Raw genomic sequence first — 17,964 nt, forward strand, 5'->3', positions numbered from 1 at the left:
GGCGCTGTCTGGAATTCTCTGAAGGCTCAGGGTTTATGGAATCAGGAGGAGAGCCTCCTTCCAATAAACATTCTGGAATTGAGAGCAGTTCTCAATGCCCTTCTGGCTTGGCCCCAGTTAACAACTCGGGGGTTCATCAGGTTTCAGTCGGACAACATCACGACTGTAGCTTACATCAACCATCAGGGAGGGACAAGGAGCTCCCTAGCAATGATGGAAGTATCAAAGATAATTCGCTGGGCAGAGTCTCACTCTTGCCACCTGTCAGCAATCCACATCCCGGGAGTGGAGAACTGGGAGGCGGATTTCTTGAGTCGTCAGACTTTTCATCCGGGGGAGTGGGAACTTCATCCGGAGGTCTTTGCCCAAATACTTCGACGTTGGGGCAAACCAGAGATAGATCTCATGGCGTCTCGTCAGAACGCCAAACTTCCTCGCTACGGGTCCAGATCCAGGGATCCGGGAGCGGTTCTGATAGATGCTTTGACAGAACCTTGGACCTTCGGGATGGCTTATGTGTTTCCACCCTTCCCGATGCTTCCTCGATTGATTGCCAGAATCAAACAGGAGAGAGCATCAGTGATTCTAATAGCGCCTGCATGGCCACGCAGGACTTGGTATGCAGATCTAGTGGACATGTCATCCTGTCCACCTTGGTCTCTACCTCTAAAACAGGACCTTCTGATTCAGGGTCCATTCAAACATCAAAATCTAACTTCTCTGAAGCTGACTGCTTGGAAATTGAACGTTTGATTTTATCAAAACGTGGTTTTTCTGAGTCGGTTATTGATACCCTGATACAGGCTAGGAAGCCTGTTACCAGAAGGATTTACCATAAGATATGGCGTAAATACCTATCCTGGTGCGAATCCAAAGGTTACTCTTGGAGTAAGGTTAGGATTCCTAGGATATTGTCCTTTCTACAAGAAGGTTTAGAAAAGGGTTTATCGGCTAGTTCATTAAAGGGACAGATCTCAGCTCTGTCCATTTTGTTGCACAAGCGTCTGTCAGAAATTCCAGACGTCCAGGCTTTTTGTCAAGCTTTAGCTAGGATCAAGCCTGTGTTTAAAACTGTTGCTCCGCCATGGAGTTTAAACCTGGTTCTTAACGTTTTACAAGGAGTTCCGTTTGAACCCCTTCATTCCATTGATATAAAGTTGTTATCTTGGAAAGTTCTATTTTTAACGGCTATTTCTTCGGCTCGGAGAGTCTCTGAGTTATCAGCCCTACATTGTGATTCTCCTTATTTGATTTTTCATTCAGATAAGGTAGTTCTGCGTACAAAACCTGGGTTCTTACCTAAGGTAGTCACTAACAGGAACATCAATCAGGAGATCGTTGTTCCTTCTTTGTGCCCGAATCCTTCTTCAAAGAAGGAACGTCTTCTGCACAATCTGGATGTAGTTCGTGCCCTCAAGTTCTATTTGCAGGCAACTAAGGAATTTCGACAAACGTCTTCCCTGTTTGTCGTGTACTCTGGTCAGAGGAGAGGTCAAAAGGCTTCGGCTACCTCTCTTTCCTTCTGGCTTCGTAGCATAATTCGTTTAGCCTATGAGACTGCTGGACAGCAGCCTCCTGAAAGAATTACAGCTCATTCTACTAGAGCTGTGGCTTCCACTTGGGCCTTTAAGAATGAGGCCTCTGTTGAACAGATTTGCAAGGCTGCAACTTGGTCTTCGCTCCATACTTTTTCAAAATTTTACAAATTTGACACTTTTGCTTCTTCGGAGGCTATTTTTGGGAGAAAGGTTCTTCAGGCAGTGGTTCCTTCTGTATAATGAGCCTGCCTAGCCCTCCCGTCATCCGTGTACTTTTGCTTTGGTATTGGTATCCCAGAAGTAATGATGACCCGTGGACTGATCACACATAACAGAAGAAAACATAATTTATGCTTACCTGATAAATTCCTTTCTTCTGTTGTGTGATCAGTCCACGGCCCGCCCTGTTTTTTAAGGCAGGTAAATATTTTTTAAATTATACTACAGTCACCACTTCACCCTTGGTTTCTCCTTTCTCGTTGGTCCTTGGTCGAATGACTGGGAGTGACGTAGAGGGGAGGAGCTATATGCAGCTCTGCTGGGTGAATCCTCTTGCATTTCCTGTTGGGGAGGAGTTATATCCCAGAAGTAATGATGACCCGTGGACTGATCACACAACAGAAGAAAGGAATTTATCAGGTAAGCATAAATTATGTTTTTTCCAAGTCGGTCATTGATACCTTAATTCAGGCTCGAAAGCCTGTCACCAGGAAAATCTATCATAAGATATGGTGTAAATATCTTCATTGGTGTGAATCCAAGGGTTACTCATGAAGTAAAGTCAGGATTCCCAGGATATTGTCTTTTCCCCAAGAAGGATTGGAGAAGGGATTGTCAGCTAGTTCCTTAAAGGGACAGATTTCTGCTCTGTCTATTCTTTTGCACAAGCGTCTGGCGGATGTTCCAGACGTTCAGGCGTTTTGTCAGGCTTTAGTTAGAATCAAGCCTGTGTTTAAACCTGTTGCTCCGCCATGGAGTTTAAATTTAGTTTTAAAGTTCTTCAAGGGGTTCCGTTTGAACCTCTGCATTCCATAGATATCAAGCTTTTATCTTGGAAAGTTCTGTTCTTGGTAGCTATCTCTTCGGCTCGAAGAGTTTCAGAGTTATCTGCCTTGCAGTGTGATTCCCCTTATCTGATCTTCCATGCAGATAAGGTAGGTTTGCGTACCAAACCTGGGTTTCTTCCTAAGGTGGTATCCTATAAGAATATCAATCAAGAGATTGTTGTTCCGTCACTGTGTCTTAATCCTTCTTCAAAGAAGGAACGTCTATTACACAATCTTGACGTGGTTCGTGCTTTAAAGTTTTATTTACAAGCTACTAAAGATTTTCGTCAAACATCTGCATTGTTTGTTGTCTACTCTGGACAGAGGAAAGGCCAAAAGGCTTCAGCAGCTTCTCTTTCTTTTTGGTTAAGAAGTATAATCCGCTTAGCTTATGAGACTGCTGGCCAGCAGCCTCCTGTAAGAATTACAGCTCATTCCACTAGAGCGGTGGCTTCCACATGGGCCTTTAAAAATGAGGCTTCATCTTAAACTAAAGCTTAAAGGTAAGGTTAAAAAAAAAAGACCATTACATAGCACGTTACTCAATTCATAACATTTGCAAGGTTTTTATCAGAAAGTGTGTGCATAGTATAGAAAACAACTAAGATGCCCAATGTAGAGTCAGGATGTAGTTTTTAATTCAATATTGAGCCCTTGGAGTTTCAGTGCCCTTTTTCTCCCCTATTAAGGAGTGGGATTGTAAGGCGGCGACTTGGTCTTCGCTTCATACTTTTTCTAAATTCTACAAATTTGATACTTATGCTTCTTCGGAGGCTATTTTTGGGAGAAAGGTCTTACAGGCAGTGGTGCCTTCCGTTTAAGCGCCTGCCTTGTCCCTCCCTTCATCCGTGTCCTATAGCTTTGGTATTGGTATCCCACAAGTAATGGATGAATCCGTGGACTGGATACACTTTACAAGAGAAAACAAAATTTATGCTTACCTGATAAATTTATTTCTCTTGTGGTGTATCCAGTCCACGGCCCGCCCTGTCATTTTAAGGCAGATGTTTTTTTAATTTTTAAACTACAGTCACCACTGCACCCTATAGTTTCTCCTTTCTCTTGCTTGTCTTCGGTCGAATGACTGGGAGGTGGCAGTTAGGGGAGGAGCTATATAGACAGCTCTGCTGTGGGTGATCCTCTTGCAGCTTCCTGTTGGGAAGGAGAATATCCCACAAGTAATGGATGAATCCGTGGACTGGATACACCACAAGAGAAATAAATTTATCAGGTAAGCATAAATTTTGTTTTTTTTGTAGCTATAGCGTTGATTGGACAACAATTCAAACCTTTAGCTCACAGAAAAATGTACTTTTTAAGTGGGTGGCAGAATGTAGGATATTTAATTTCATATCTATATTAAAAAGTAAGTTATAAATATCCTCCCCCGCGTCCTATATTATTTACAGACTCTACCGATCCCCTTTCCGCCCAAGTTTCTGCATAAACTACAGAGACATCTAGAAGACTACATCTGGAGAGGCGGGAAACCCCTCATCTCCAGACACACGTTATACCTAAACAAGGAGAGAGGTGGACTGGGTATCCCGGACCTTCTCTCCTATAGGAAGGCTATCAATCTCCAAACTCAGGTGGAGTGGTGTGTCAACCCCCTTGATAAAGTGTGGGTTCAAATTGGGCACTCTATTACAGGAGCGCGGAATGTGGGGACTCTAGGCTGGATCGCTAGCAGGAATAGGCCCAATATAATTGCTCACTTTCCATTCATAGATGAATTTTTCAAACAATGGGACAAAACTCTTGTAGCACACCCACATATTTCCACTATCCCCTCCCCGCTGACCCCATTCATACATAACCCCGACATCATGTTCACACAGGCACAACAAACAAACAGCAACGCTGCTCAAATAGACCAAATTATGTTCAACAGATTAATTTCAAATAAGAAACTTAAGACACTAGAAGAAATCCACCAAACAGGGCTACACATCTCCTGGTTTTTTCACAGACAGATACAACATTACCTGAATACATGTGGAGGAGCAGATAACATCAAGAGAACACCTACATTGATGGAAACACTTGGTCTGCTACCGAACTCCCCCAAACACCTAATTTCCACTATGTACAGCCTACTAATATCCCACAAAGGGAATGGTGATCCCTCATTTGTAAAACAATGGAACAAAGAGTTGGGCGGAGGTCTAGCGGAGACGGTCTGGCAAACTATATTCCACAACCATAGCAAAGCGTCAGTCTCGGCTGGAGTCCTAGAGTCAAACTATAAATTTTTGTCCCGGTGGTACCTCACCCCTACCAAAATTAAAACTTTTTACAGGAGGTCTGACGGCAAATGCTGGAGGGGGTGCGGTGAGGCTGGCACTCTTCTCCACATCTGGTGGTCCTGTAGCCTAAACCAACCTTTCTGGAGCTCGGTGATTGACACAATAGACACCAAACTAAACATTACACTAAATAGAAACCCGAACCTCTTGCTGTTCCATGGTATCCCTAAGTTAGTAGAAAAGCCCAAGAAGCACCTTCTATATATAATGCTCAATAGCGCCAAAGCCCTCATCCCCAAGAATTGGAAGTCTGTTCACACTCCACAACATTCGGACTGGGTAGACCGAGTTGACAGATATTTATCACTAGAGAGATACCGTTACATGAGAGATGACAAAATTGAAATCCACGAATACATGAAAGAGCTTTGGAGACCCCTGATCAGATAAGTTTGCTTTGTGTGAATGTTAGTGCTAACATTGTGGTTGGCATCTCCCTCCTGATCCCCTCACTTCCCTTCCCTCTCCCCCCCCCCCATATTATTATTTTTTTTTTCCCCTTCCCCCTCCCTCCCATCTTTTCTACCTCTTCTTTAATTCATCTTTTCTCCCTAATCTCTAAATCAATGGAAACACACTGATAGCTAAGCTTTCTAGCTGTAGCCCGTAAGTGCACAACAAATCACCTACACAACATTGTCTGTAACCACTATAATGCTTGATTTGTGCCTTCTCTTGGAGCAGGAAGTCATTTTCCTTGTTGCTAATGTTTTGGTGTAATTCCTGTAACAAAATTGATAACTCCATTGTATTTTATTCTGCTCATTTTTATTGCATAACCTGTATGTTTACAATCTATAAATAAAGCTTTTTTGAAAAAAAAAAAAAAAAAAGTAAGTTATAGCTCATCTTCATTACAAATGATAACTCAAACTTCATCTAAAATATCACTAACATTCTAGATCTGTTTTTAAAAAGAGGAGAATTTAACATCACTTTAATTCAAGTTTGTCCCTCTCGGGTAATTAGCCCTGCTATTGAATCCAGAAATCATTGGCTGCTGATACATTAAACTTGTGTCTAATGTTTTGTACGTACATCTTCTAGTACCTTATAATACGGTATGACTTCTTACTGTGTCCTATGCCTTATATAATATATAGTGAGTAAGTGTGTCAGTTTTATTTTTTTAAATTGATTATATACATTAATAAAGAATAAATATTTAAAAATGTTTTCTTTATATTCCCAGGTTTTCCAAGACCTCGGTACCTCTGTTCTTTCAGAAGCTATTAAAGGGTACAATGTCTGTCTCTTCGCATATGGACAAACGGGTTCAGGAAAGACGTACACCATGATGGGCACTCCAGTAAGTTTCCTAGCAAATTTAACAGTGCTATATATTATGTTTTAGATTAAACTCCTGGAAAACATCTTAATCTTCAAATTTAACAAAAGTGTTTCTTTTTGGTGCTGGGCACTATAAATAATAATATGGTCTTGTTCCTAAGAAACAAATTCATATTTGTTTTTCACATAATTTTTTTTTTTAAATAATTGTACAGCCACATTTTATCTTGAATTTTATTTTTAATATAAATCAACTCTCTCCACACTACTACAACGTGCTGTTTAAGTAGAGGGTTTTGCGTGACATGATTTTTATTTGGAAAACAGGTTAACATCAGCACTGTAATAAACTTGAAAAAACTTTTATTGGATTACATAAAAAGCGACCTTTCGGGGCTTAACCCCTTAGTCATGCTAAAAGTACATACACATCTTAATGGCTTTTTAAACACAGTTTGGCGCCAAACACTACTGAATGATTTTTATTTGATTCATTATATATTTATTTTCTCTCTTCTCTGCAGACCTCTATAGGATTAACACCTCGTATATGTGAGGTAAGTTTTTTTTTTTTATTATTGTTTCATTTCAGTTCATATAGTATATCCATGTCTGTGGCATATTACACAGCTATGTGAAAAAGATACAAAAAAAATAGAATGCGTCTCATGGTACAGATCAGTGGATCACAAAGCAGGGATAAGAAATGAATCAGTCCTACTCACGTGATAAAAAGCACAGAGAGTGCTCAACAAGCAAGCCGGATTTAAAGAGTCGTCCGGCAGACTCACAATCAGCAAAGCAGCAAGGATGATCATCTTTCATGCACTAGCACTTTTGTAGTCTATCTTTTAACATGTCAACTCTGTGGGGTCCAGTACATGGGTCATACCTGCAGAATTGTTAGAAATAGAACGAACACCACAGAAATATGAAGAACAAATTTAAATTCCATAGTGTTCCAAAACAATGTCACCTGATCCATAATGGTAATTTAAACATCTTCTCCATTTGTCCGCTGGAAACTATTTCCCCATCTTTTCTTTACAATAGATATAATAGGTTGAGACAAAGGGAAACATTCGATCTACAAATTGAAGACTTTGTTTCCCTTTGGTCTCAACATGAAAATGGATCTAGCCGCTTTTTGATGAATATTGTGAGACTTGTCACACTTCTTAGTATTTTTATATCTTATATTACATATTATATCATTATGCTTTCAATACCCTTATATTACACATGGATCATCATACATTCTTTAGGTCTATTCACCACATCAATATATATATATTTTTTTACCATTTATTATTTTATATCTTTTTTCTTCTGTTAAGTGTGATCAGTCCACGGGTCATCATTACTTCTGGGATATTACTCCTCCCCAACAGGAAGTGCAAGAGGATTCACCCAGCAGAGCTGCATATAGCTCCTCCCTTCTACGTCACTCCCAGTCATTCTCTTGCACCCAACGACTAGATAGGATGTGTGAGAGGACTATGGTGATTATACTTAGTTTTATATCTTCAATCAAAAGTTTGTTATTTTAAAATAGCACCGGAGTGTGTTATTACCTCTCTGGCAGAGTTTGAAGAAGAATCTACCAGAGTTTTGCTATGATTTTAGCCGGAGTAGTTAAGATCATATTGCTGTTCTCGGCCATCTGAGGAGTGAGGTAAACTTCAGATCAGGGGACAGCGGGCAGATGAATCTGCATAGAGGTATGTAGCAGTTTTTATTTTCTGACAATGGAATTGATGAGAAAATCCTGCCATACCGATATAATGTCATGTATGTATACTTTACACTTCAGTATTCTGGGGAATGGTACTTCACTAGAATTACACTGTAAGAAATACATAAAGCTGTTTAATAACTAGAGATTATGTTTAACGTTTTTGCTGGAATGTAAAATCGTTTTCATTTGCTGAGGTACTGTGTGAATAAATGTTTGGGCACTATTTTTCCACTTGGCAGTTGCTTAATCTGTTTTTCTGACAGTTTCTGTTCTCCCTCACTGCTGTGTGTGAGGGGGAAGGGCCGTTTTTTGGCGCTTTTTCTATGCATCAAATATTTCAGTCAGCAACTCATTGTATTCCCTGCATGATCCGGTTCATCTCTACAGAGCTCAGGGGTCTTCAAAACGTATTTTGAGGGAGGTAATTTCTCTCAGCAGAGCTGTGAGAATTATAGTTTGACTGAGATAAAAAACGTTTATTCTGTAATTTGTTTCCTGCTTTCAGAATTTGTTATCTTTGCTAATGGGATTAAACCTTTGCTAAAGTTGTGTTGTTTACAAGGATTGAGGCTATAACTGTTTCAATTTATTAATTTTCAACTGTCATAGATCTTCTGTGCTTCTTAAAGGCACAGTACATTTTAATATTATTCTAATTGAATTGTATTTCCAAGTTGCAAGTTTATTTGCTAGTGTGTTAAACATGTCTGATTCAGAGGATGATACCTGTGTCATTTGTTGCAATGCCAAAGTGGAGCCCAATAGAAATTTATGTACTAACTGTATTGATGCTACTTTAAATAAAAGTCAATCTGTACAAATTGAACAAATTTCACCAAACAACGAGGGGAGAGTTATGCCGACTAACTCGCCTCACGTGTCAGTACCTACATCTCCCGCTCAGAGGGAGGTGCGTGATATTGTAGCGCCGAGTACATCTGGGCGGCCATTACAAATCACATTACAGGATATGGCTACTGTTATGACTGAGGTTTTGGCTAAATTACCAGAACTAAGAGGTAAGCGTGATCACTCTGGGGTGAGAACAGAGTGCGCTGATAATATTAGGGCCATGTCAGACACTGCGTCACAGGTGGCAGAACATGAGGACGGAGAACTTCATTCTGTGGGTGACGGTTCTGATCCAAACAGACTGGATTCAGATATTTCAAATTTTAAATTTAAACTGGAAAACCTCCGTGTATTACTAGGGGAGGTGTTAGCGGCTCTGAATGATTGTAACACAGTTGCAATACCAGAGAAAATGTGTAGGTTGGATAAATATTTTGCGGTACCGACGAGTACTGAGGTTTTTCCTATACCTAAGAGACTTACTGAAATTGTTACTAAGGAGTGGGATAGACCCGGTGTGCCGTTCTCACCCCCTCCGATATTTAGAAAAATGTTTCCAATAGACGCCACCACAAGGGACTTATGGCAAACGGTCCCTAAGGTGGAGGGAGCAGTTTCTACCTTAGCTAAGCGTACCACTATCCCGGTGGAGGATAGCTGTGCTTTTTCAGATCCAATGGATAAAAAGTTAGAGGGTTACCTTAAGAAAATGTTTGTTCAACAAGGTTTTATATTGCAACCCCTTGCATGCATTGTGCCGATCACGGCTGCAGCGGCATTCTGGATTGAGTCTCTGGAAGAGAACATTGGTTCAGCTACTCTGGACGACATTACGGACAGACTTAGAGTCCTTAAACTAGCTAATTCATTCATTTCGGAGGCCGTAGTACATCTTACTAAACTTACGGCGAAGAATTCAGGATTCGCCATTCAGGCACGCAGGGCGCTGTGGCTAAAATCCTGGTCAGCTGATGTTACTTCTAAGTCTAAATTGCTTAATATACCTTTCAAAGGGCAGACCTTATTCGGGCCCGGGTTGAAAGAGATTATCGCTGACATTACAGGAGGTAAAGGCCATGCCCTGCCTCAGGACAAAGCCAAAGCCAAGACTAGACAGTCTAATTTTCGTTCCTTTCGTAATTTCAAAGCAGGAGCAGCATCAACTTCCTCTGCACCAAAACAGGAAGGAGCTGTTGCTCGCTACAGACAAGGCTGGAAACCTAACCAGTCCTGGAACAAGGGCAAGCAGACTAGGAAACCTGCTGCTGCCCCTAAAACAGCATGAATTGAGGGCCCCCGATCCGGGATCGGATCTAGTGGGGGGCAGACTTTCTCTCTTCGCCCAGGCTTGGGCAAGAGATGCTCAGGATCCCTGGGCGCTAGAGATTATATCTCAGGGATACCTTCTGGACTTCAAATACTCTCCTCCAAGAGAGAGATTTCATCTGTCAAGATTGTCAACAATCCAGACAAAGAAAGAGGCGTTTCTACGCTGTGTACAAGAGCTCTTGTTAATGGGAGTAATCCATCCAGTTCCACGATCGGAACAGGGACAGGGGTTTTACTCAAATCTGTTTGTGGTTCCCAAAAAAGAGGGAACTTTCAGACCAATCCTGGACTTAAAGATCCTAAACAAATTCCTAAGAGTTCCATCGTTCAAGATGGAGACTATTCGGACAATTTTACCTATGATCCAAGAGGGTCAATACATGACCACTGTAGATTTAAAAGATGCTTACCTTCACATACCGATTCACAAAGATCATTATCGGTACCTAAGGTTTGCCTTCCTAGACAGGCATTACCAGTTTGTGGCTCTTCCATTCGGATTGGCTACAGCTCCAAGAATCTTCACAAAGGTTCTGGGTGCTCTTCTGGCGGTACTAAGACCGCGGGGAATCTCGGTAGCTCCATACCTAGACGACATTCTGATACAAGCTTCAAGCTTTCAAACTGCCAAGTCTCATACAGAGTTAGTGCTGGCATTTCTAAGGTCACATGGATGGAAGGTGAACGAAAAGAAAAGTTCACTCGTTCCACTCACAAGAGTTCCCTTCCTGGGGACTCTTATAGATTCTGTAGAAATGAAGATTTACCTGACAGAGGACAGGCTAACAAGACTTCAAAGTGCTTGCCGCACCCTTCATTCCATTCAACACCCGTCAGTGGCTCAATGCATGGAGGTAATCGGCTTAATGGTAGCGGCAATGGACATAGTACCCTTTGCACGCTTACACCTCAGACCACTGCAACTGTGCATGCTAAGTCAGTGGAATGGGGATTACTCAGACTTATCCCCTTCTCTGAATCTTGATCAAGAGACCAGAAATTCTCTTCTATGGTGGCTTTCTCGGCCACATCTGTCCAGGGGGATGCCATTCAGCAGACCAGACTGGACAATTGTAACAACAGACGCCAGCCTTCTAGGTTGGGGTGCCGTCTGGAATTCTCTGAAGGCTCAGGGACAATGGAGTCAGGAGGAGAGTCTCCTGCCAATAAACATTCTGGAATTGAGAGCAGTTCTCCATGCCCTCCTGGCTTGGCCCCAGTTGACAACTCGGGGGTTCATCAGGTTTCAGACGGACAACATCACGACTGTAGCTTACATCAACCATCAGGGAGGGACAAGAAGCTCCCTAGCTATGATGGAAGTATCAAAGATAATTTGCTGGGCAGAGTCTCACTCTTGCCACCTGTCAGCAATCCACATCCCGGGAGTGGAGAACTGGGAGGCGGATTTCTTAAGTCGTCAGACTTTTCATCCGGGGGAGTGGGAACTTCATCCGGAGGTCTTTGCCCAAATACTTCGACGTTGGGGCAAACCAGAGATAGATCTCATGGCGTCTCGACAGAACGCCAAGCTTCCTCGTTACGGGTCCAGATCCAGGGATCCAGGAGCAGTCCTGATAGATGCTCTGACAGCACCTTGGGACTTCAGGATGGCTTACGTGTTTCCACCCTTCCCGTTGCTTCCTCGATTGATTGCCAGAATCAAACAAGAGAGAGCATCAGTGATTCTAATAGCACCTGCGTGGCCACGCAGGACTTGGTATGCAGACCTGGTGGACATGTCATCCTGTCCACCTTGGTCTCTACCTCTGAAACAGGATTTTCTGATACAGGGTCCCTTCAAACATCAAAATCTAACTTCTCTGAAGCTGACTGCTTGGAAATTGAACGCTTGATTTTATCAAGACGTGGATTTTCTGAGTCAGTTATTGATACCTTAATACAGGCTAGGAAACCTGTTACCAGAAAGATTTACCATAAGATATGGCGTAAATACCTATATTGGTGTGAATCCAAAGGTTACTCTTGGAGTAAGGTTAGGATTCCTAGGATATTGTCTTTTCTACAAGAAGGTTTAGAAAAGGGTTTATCTGCTAGTTCATTAAAGGGACAGATCTCAGCTCTGTCCATTCTGTTACACAAACGTCTGTCAGAAGTTCCTGACGTCCAGGCTTTTTGTCAGGCTTTGGCCAGAATTAAGCCTGTGTTTAAAACTGTTGCTCCACCATGGAGTTTAAACCTTGTTCTTAATGTTTTACAGGGCGTTCCGTTTGAACCCCTTCATTCCATTGATATAAAGTTGTTATCTTGGAAAGTTCTATTTTTAATGGCTATTTCCTCGGCTCGAAGAGTCTCTGAATTATCGGCCTTACATTGTGATTCTCCTTATTTGATTTTTCATTCGGATAAGGTAGTCCTGCGTACTAAACCTGGGTTCTTACCTAAGGTAGTTACTAACAGGAATATCAATCAAGAGATTGTTGTTCCTTCTTTATGCCCAAATCCTTCTTCAAAGAAGGAACGTCTACTGCACAACCTGGATGTGGTCCGTGCTCTAAAATTTTACTTACAGGCAACTAAGGAATTTCGACAAACGTCTTCTCTGTTTGTCATTTACTCTGGGCAGAGGAGAGGTCAAAAAGCTTCCGCTACCTCTCTTTCTTTTTGGCTTCATAGCATAATTCGTTTAGCTTATGAGACTGCTGGACAGCAGCCTCCTGAAAGAATTACAGCTCATTCTACTAGAGCTGTGGCTTCCACTTGGGCCTTCAAGAATGAGGCCTCTGTTGAACAGATTTGCAAGGCTGTAACTTGGTCTTCGCTTTATACTTTTTCCAAATTTTACAAATTTGACACTTTTGCTTCATCGGAGGCTATTTTTGGGAGAAAGGTTCTTCAGGCAGTGGTTCCTTCTGTATAAAGAGCCTGCCTATCCCTCCCGTCATCCGTGTACTTTTGCTTTGGTATTGGTATCCCAGAAGTAATGATGACCCGTGGACTGATCACACTTAACAGAAGAAAACATAATTTATGCTTACCTGATAAATTCCTTTCTTCTGTAGTGTGATCAGTCCACGGCCCGCCCTGTTTTTAAGGCAGGTAAATATTTTTTAATTTATACTCCAGTCACCACTTCACCCTTGGCTTTTCCTTTCTCGTTGGTCCTTGGTCGAATGACTGGGAGTGACGTAGAGGGGAGGAGCTATATGCAGCTCTGCTGGGTGAATCCTCTTGCACTTCCTGTTGGGGAGGAGTAATATCCCAGAAGTAATGATGACCCGTGGACTGATCACACTACAGAAGAAAGGAATTTATCAGGTAAGCATAAATTATGTTATCTTTATTCACATATCATGTTTTGATATATTATACTTACATTTCTCCAACATAGGTGTGTCCGGTCCACGGCGTCATCCTTACTTGTGGGATATTCTCTTCCCCAACAGGAAATGGCAAAGAGCCCAGCAAAGCTGGTCACATGATCCCTCCTAGGCTCCGCCTACCCCAGTCATTCTCTTTGCCGTTGTACAGGCAACATCTCCACGGAGATGGCTTAGAGTTTTTTAGTGTTTAACTGTAGTTTTTATTATTCAATCAAGAGTTTGTTATTTTAAAATAGTGCTGGTATGTACTATTTACTCTGAAACAGAAAAGAGATGAAGATTTCTGTTTGTATGAGGAAAATGATTTTAGCAACCGTTACTAAAATCCATGGCTGTTCCACACAGGACTGTTGAGAGGAATTAACTTCAGTTGGGGGAACAGTGAGCAGTCTTTTGCTGCTTGAGGTATGACACATTCTAACAAGACGATGTAATGCTGGAAGCTGTCATTTTCCCTATGGGATCCGGTAAGCCATTTTTATTCAGACAGTAAATAAGGGCTTCACAAGGGCTTATTAAGACTGTAGACATTTTCTGGGCTAAATCGATTCATATATTACACATATTTAGCCTTGAGGAATCATTTAATCTGGGTATTTTTGTTAAATAATATCGGCAGGCACTGTTTTAGACACCTTATTCTCTAGGGACTTTCCCTAATCATAGGCAGAGCCTCATTTTCGCGCCGGTATTGCGCACTTGTTTTTGAGAAGCATGACATGCAGTCGCATGTGTGAGGAGCTCTGATACATAGAAAGGACTTTCTGAAGGCGTCATTTGGTATCGTATTCCCCTTTGGGCTTGGTTGGGTCTCAGCAAAGCAGATACCAGGGACTGTAAAGGGGTTAAAGTTAAAAACGGCTCCGGTTCCGTTATTTTAAGGGTTAAAGCTTCCAAATTTGGTGTGCAATACTTTTAAGCCTTTAAGACACTGTGGTGAAATTTTGGTGAATTTTGAACAATTCCTTCATACTTTTTCGCAATTGCAGTAATAAAGTGTGTTCAGTTTAAAATTTAAAGTGACAGTAACGGTTTTATTGTAAAACGTTTTTTGTACTTTATCAAGTTTATGCCTGTTTAACATGTCTGAACTACCAGATAGACTGTGTTCTGAATGTGGGGAAGCCAAGGTTCCTTCTCATTTAAATAAATGTGATTTATGTGACATTGAAAATGATGCCCAAGATGATTCCTCAAGTGAGGGGAGTAAGCATGGTACTGCATCATTCCCTCCTTCGTCTACACGAGTCTTGCCCACTCAGGAGGCCCCTAGTACATCTAGCGCGCCAATACTCCTTACTATGCAACAATTAACGGCTGTAATGGATAATTCTATCAAAAACATTTTAGCCAAAATGCCCACTTATCAGCGTAAGCGCGACTGCTCTGTTTTAGATACTGAAGAGCATGAGGACGCTGATGATAATGGTTCTGAAATGCCCCTACACCAGTCTGAGGGGGCCAGGGAGGTTTTGTCTGAGGGAGAAATTTCAGATTCAGGGAAAATTTCTCAACAAGCTGAACCCGATGTGATTACATTTAAATTTAAGTTGGAACATCTCCGCGCTCTGCTTAAGGAGGTATTATCCACTCTGGATGATTGTGAGAATTTGATCATCCCAGAGAAACTATGTAAAATGGACAAGTTCCTAGAGGTCCCGGGGCTCCCAGAAGCTTTTCCTATACCCAAGCGGGTGGCGGACATTGTAAATAAAGAATGGGAAAGGCCCGGTATACCTTTCGTCCCTCCCCCCATATTTAAAAAATTGTTTCCTATGGTCGACCCCAGAAAGGACTTATGGCAGACAGTCCCCAAGGTCGAGGGAGCGGTTTCTACTTTAAACAAACGCACCACTATACCCATAGAAGATAGTTGTGCTTTCAAAGATCCTATGGATAAAAAATTAGAAGGTTTGCTTAAAAAGATGTTTGTTCAGCAAGGTTACCTTCTACAACCAATTTCATGCATTGTCCCTGTCACTACAGCCGCGTGTTTCTGGTTCGATGAGCTAGTAAAGGCGATCGATAGTGATTCTCCTCCTTATGAGGAGATTATGGACAGAATCCGTGCTCTCAAATTGGCTAATTCTTTCACCCTAGACGCCACTTTGCAATTGGCTAGGTTAGCGGCGAAGAATTCTGGGTTTCCTATTGTGGCGCGTAGAGCGCTTTGGTTGAAATCTTGGTCAGCGGATGCGTCTTCCAAGAACAAACTCCTTAACATTCCTTTCAAGGGGAAAACGCTGTTTGGCCCTGACTTGAAAGAGATTATCTCTGATATCACTGGGGGTAAGGGCCACGCCCTTCCTCAGGATAGGTCTTTCAAGGCCAAAAATAAACCTAATTTTCGTCCCTTTCGTAGAAACGGACCAGCCCCAAGTGCTACGTCCTCTAAGCAAGAGGGTAATACTTCTCAAGCCAAGCCAGCCTGGAGACCAATGCAAGGCTGGAACAAGGGAAAGCAGGCCAAGAAACCTGCCACTGCTACCAAGACAGCATGAAATGTTGGCCCCCGATCCGGGACCGGATCTGGTGGGGGGCAGACTCTCTCTCTTCGCTCAGGCTTGGACAAGAGATGTTCTGGATCCTTGGGCGATAGAAATAGTCTCCCAAGGTTATCTTCTGGAATTCAAGGGGCTTCCCCCAAGGGGGAGGTTCCACAGGTCTCAATTGTCTTCAGACCACATAAAGAGACAGGCATTCTTACATTGTGTAGAAGACCTGTTAAAAATGGGAGTGATTCATCCTGTTCCATTAGGAGAACAAGGGATGGGGTTCTACTCCAATCTGTTCATAGTTCCCAAAAAAGAGGGAACGTTCAGACCAATCTTAGATCTCAAGATCTTAAACAAGTTTCTCAAGGTTCCATCGTTCAAAATGGAAACCATTCGAACAATTCTTCCTTCCATCCAGGAAGGTCAATTCATGACCACGGTGGATTTAAAGGATGCGTATCTACATATTCCTATCCACAAGGAACATCATCGGTTCCTAAGGTTCGCATTCCTGGACAAGCACTACCAGTTCGTGGCGCTTCCTTTCGGATTAGCCACTGCTCCAAGGATTTTCACAAAGGTACTAGGGTCCCTTCTAGCGGTGCTAAGACCAAGGGGCATTGCAGTAGTACCTTACTTGGACGACATTCTGATTCAAGCGTCGTCCCTTCCTCAAGCAAAGGCTCATACGGACATAGTCCTGGCCTTTCTCAGATCTCACGGATGGAAAGTGAACGTGGAAAAGAGTTCTCTATCTCCGTCGACAAGGGTTCCCTTCTTGGGAACAATAATAGACTCCTTAGAAATGAGGATTTTTCTGACAGAGGCCAGAAAAACAAAACTTCTAAACTCTTGTCAAACACTTCATTCCGTTCCTCTTCCTTCCATAGCGCAGTGCATGGAAGTAATAGGTTTGATGGTAGCGGCAATGGACATAGTTCCTTTTGCGCGCATTCATCTAAGACCATTACAACTGTGCATGCTCAGTCAGTGGAATGGGGACTATACAGACTTGTCTCCGAAGATACAAGTAAATCAGAGGACCAGAGACTCACTCCGTTGGTGGCTGTCCCTGGACAACCTGTCACAAGGGATGACCTTCCGCAGACCAGAGTGGGTCATTGTCACGACCGACGCCAGTCTGATGGGCTGGGGCGCGGTCTGGGGATCCCTGAAAGCTCAGGGTCTTTGGTCTCGGGAAGAATCTCTTCTACCGATAAATATTCTGGAACTGAGAGCGATATTCAATGCTCTCAAGGCTTGGCCTCAGCTAGCAAAGGCCAAGTTCATACGGTTTCAATCAGACAACATGACGACTGTTGCGTACATCAACCATCAGGGGGGAACAAGGAGTTCCCTGGCGATGGAAGAAGTGACCAAAATCATTCAATGGGCGGAGACTCACTCCTGCCACCTGTCTGCAATCCACATCCCAGGAGTGGAAAATTGGGAAGCGGATTTTCTGAGTCGTCAGACATTACATCCGGGGGAGTGGGAACTCCATCCGGAAATCTTTGCCCAAATTACTCAACTGTGGGGCATTCCAGACATGGATCTGATGGCCTCTCGTCAGAACTTCAAGGTTCCTTGCTACGGGTCCAGATCCAGGGATCCCAAGGCGACTCTAGTAGATGCACTAGTAGCACCTTGGACCTTCAAACTAGCTTATGTATTCCCGCCGTTTCCTCTCATCCCCAGGCTGGTAGCCAGGATCAATCAGGAGAGGGCGTTGGTGATCTTGATAGCTCCTGCGTGGCCACGCAGGACTTGGTATGCAGATCTGGTGAATATGTCATCGGCTCCACCATGGAAGCTACCTTTGAGACGAGACCTTCTTGTTCAAGGTCCGTTCGAACATCCGAATCTGGTCTCACTCCAGCTGACTGCTTGGAGATTGAACGCTTGATCTTATCAAAACGAGGGTTCTCAGATTCTGTTATTGATACTCTTGTTCAGGCCAGAAAGCCTGTAACTAGAAAAATTTACCACAAAATATGGAAAAAATATATCTGTTGGTGTGAAT

General features: G+C 42.6%; 1 protein-coding gene across 2 annotated transcripts in view; it reads left to right on the forward strand.

Annotated features, from left to right (window-relative positions):
* STARD9 (StAR related lipid transfer domain containing 9) overlaps positions 1-17,964 on the forward strand; it is a 511,030-nt gene that overhangs the window by 167,472 nt on the left and 325,594 nt on the right. For both annotated transcript variants that reach the window (XM_053697793.1, XM_053697794.1), the window contains exons 4-5: positions 6,086-6,202; positions 6,708-6,740. In XM_053697793.1, the coding sequence (XP_053553768.1) occupies positions 6,086-6,202; positions 6,708-6,740 (150 nt within the window). The remainder of the gene's footprint in view (positions 1-6,085; positions 6,203-6,707; positions 6,741-17,964) is intronic.

This window comes from Bombina bombina, chromosome 1 (assembly GCF_027579735.1).
Source record: "Bombina bombina isolate aBomBom1 chromosome 1, aBomBom1.pri, whole genome shotgun sequence".
In the NCBI taxonomy this organism is placed as follows: Eukaryota; Metazoa; Chordata; class Amphibia; order Anura; family Bombinatoridae; genus Bombina; species Bombina bombina.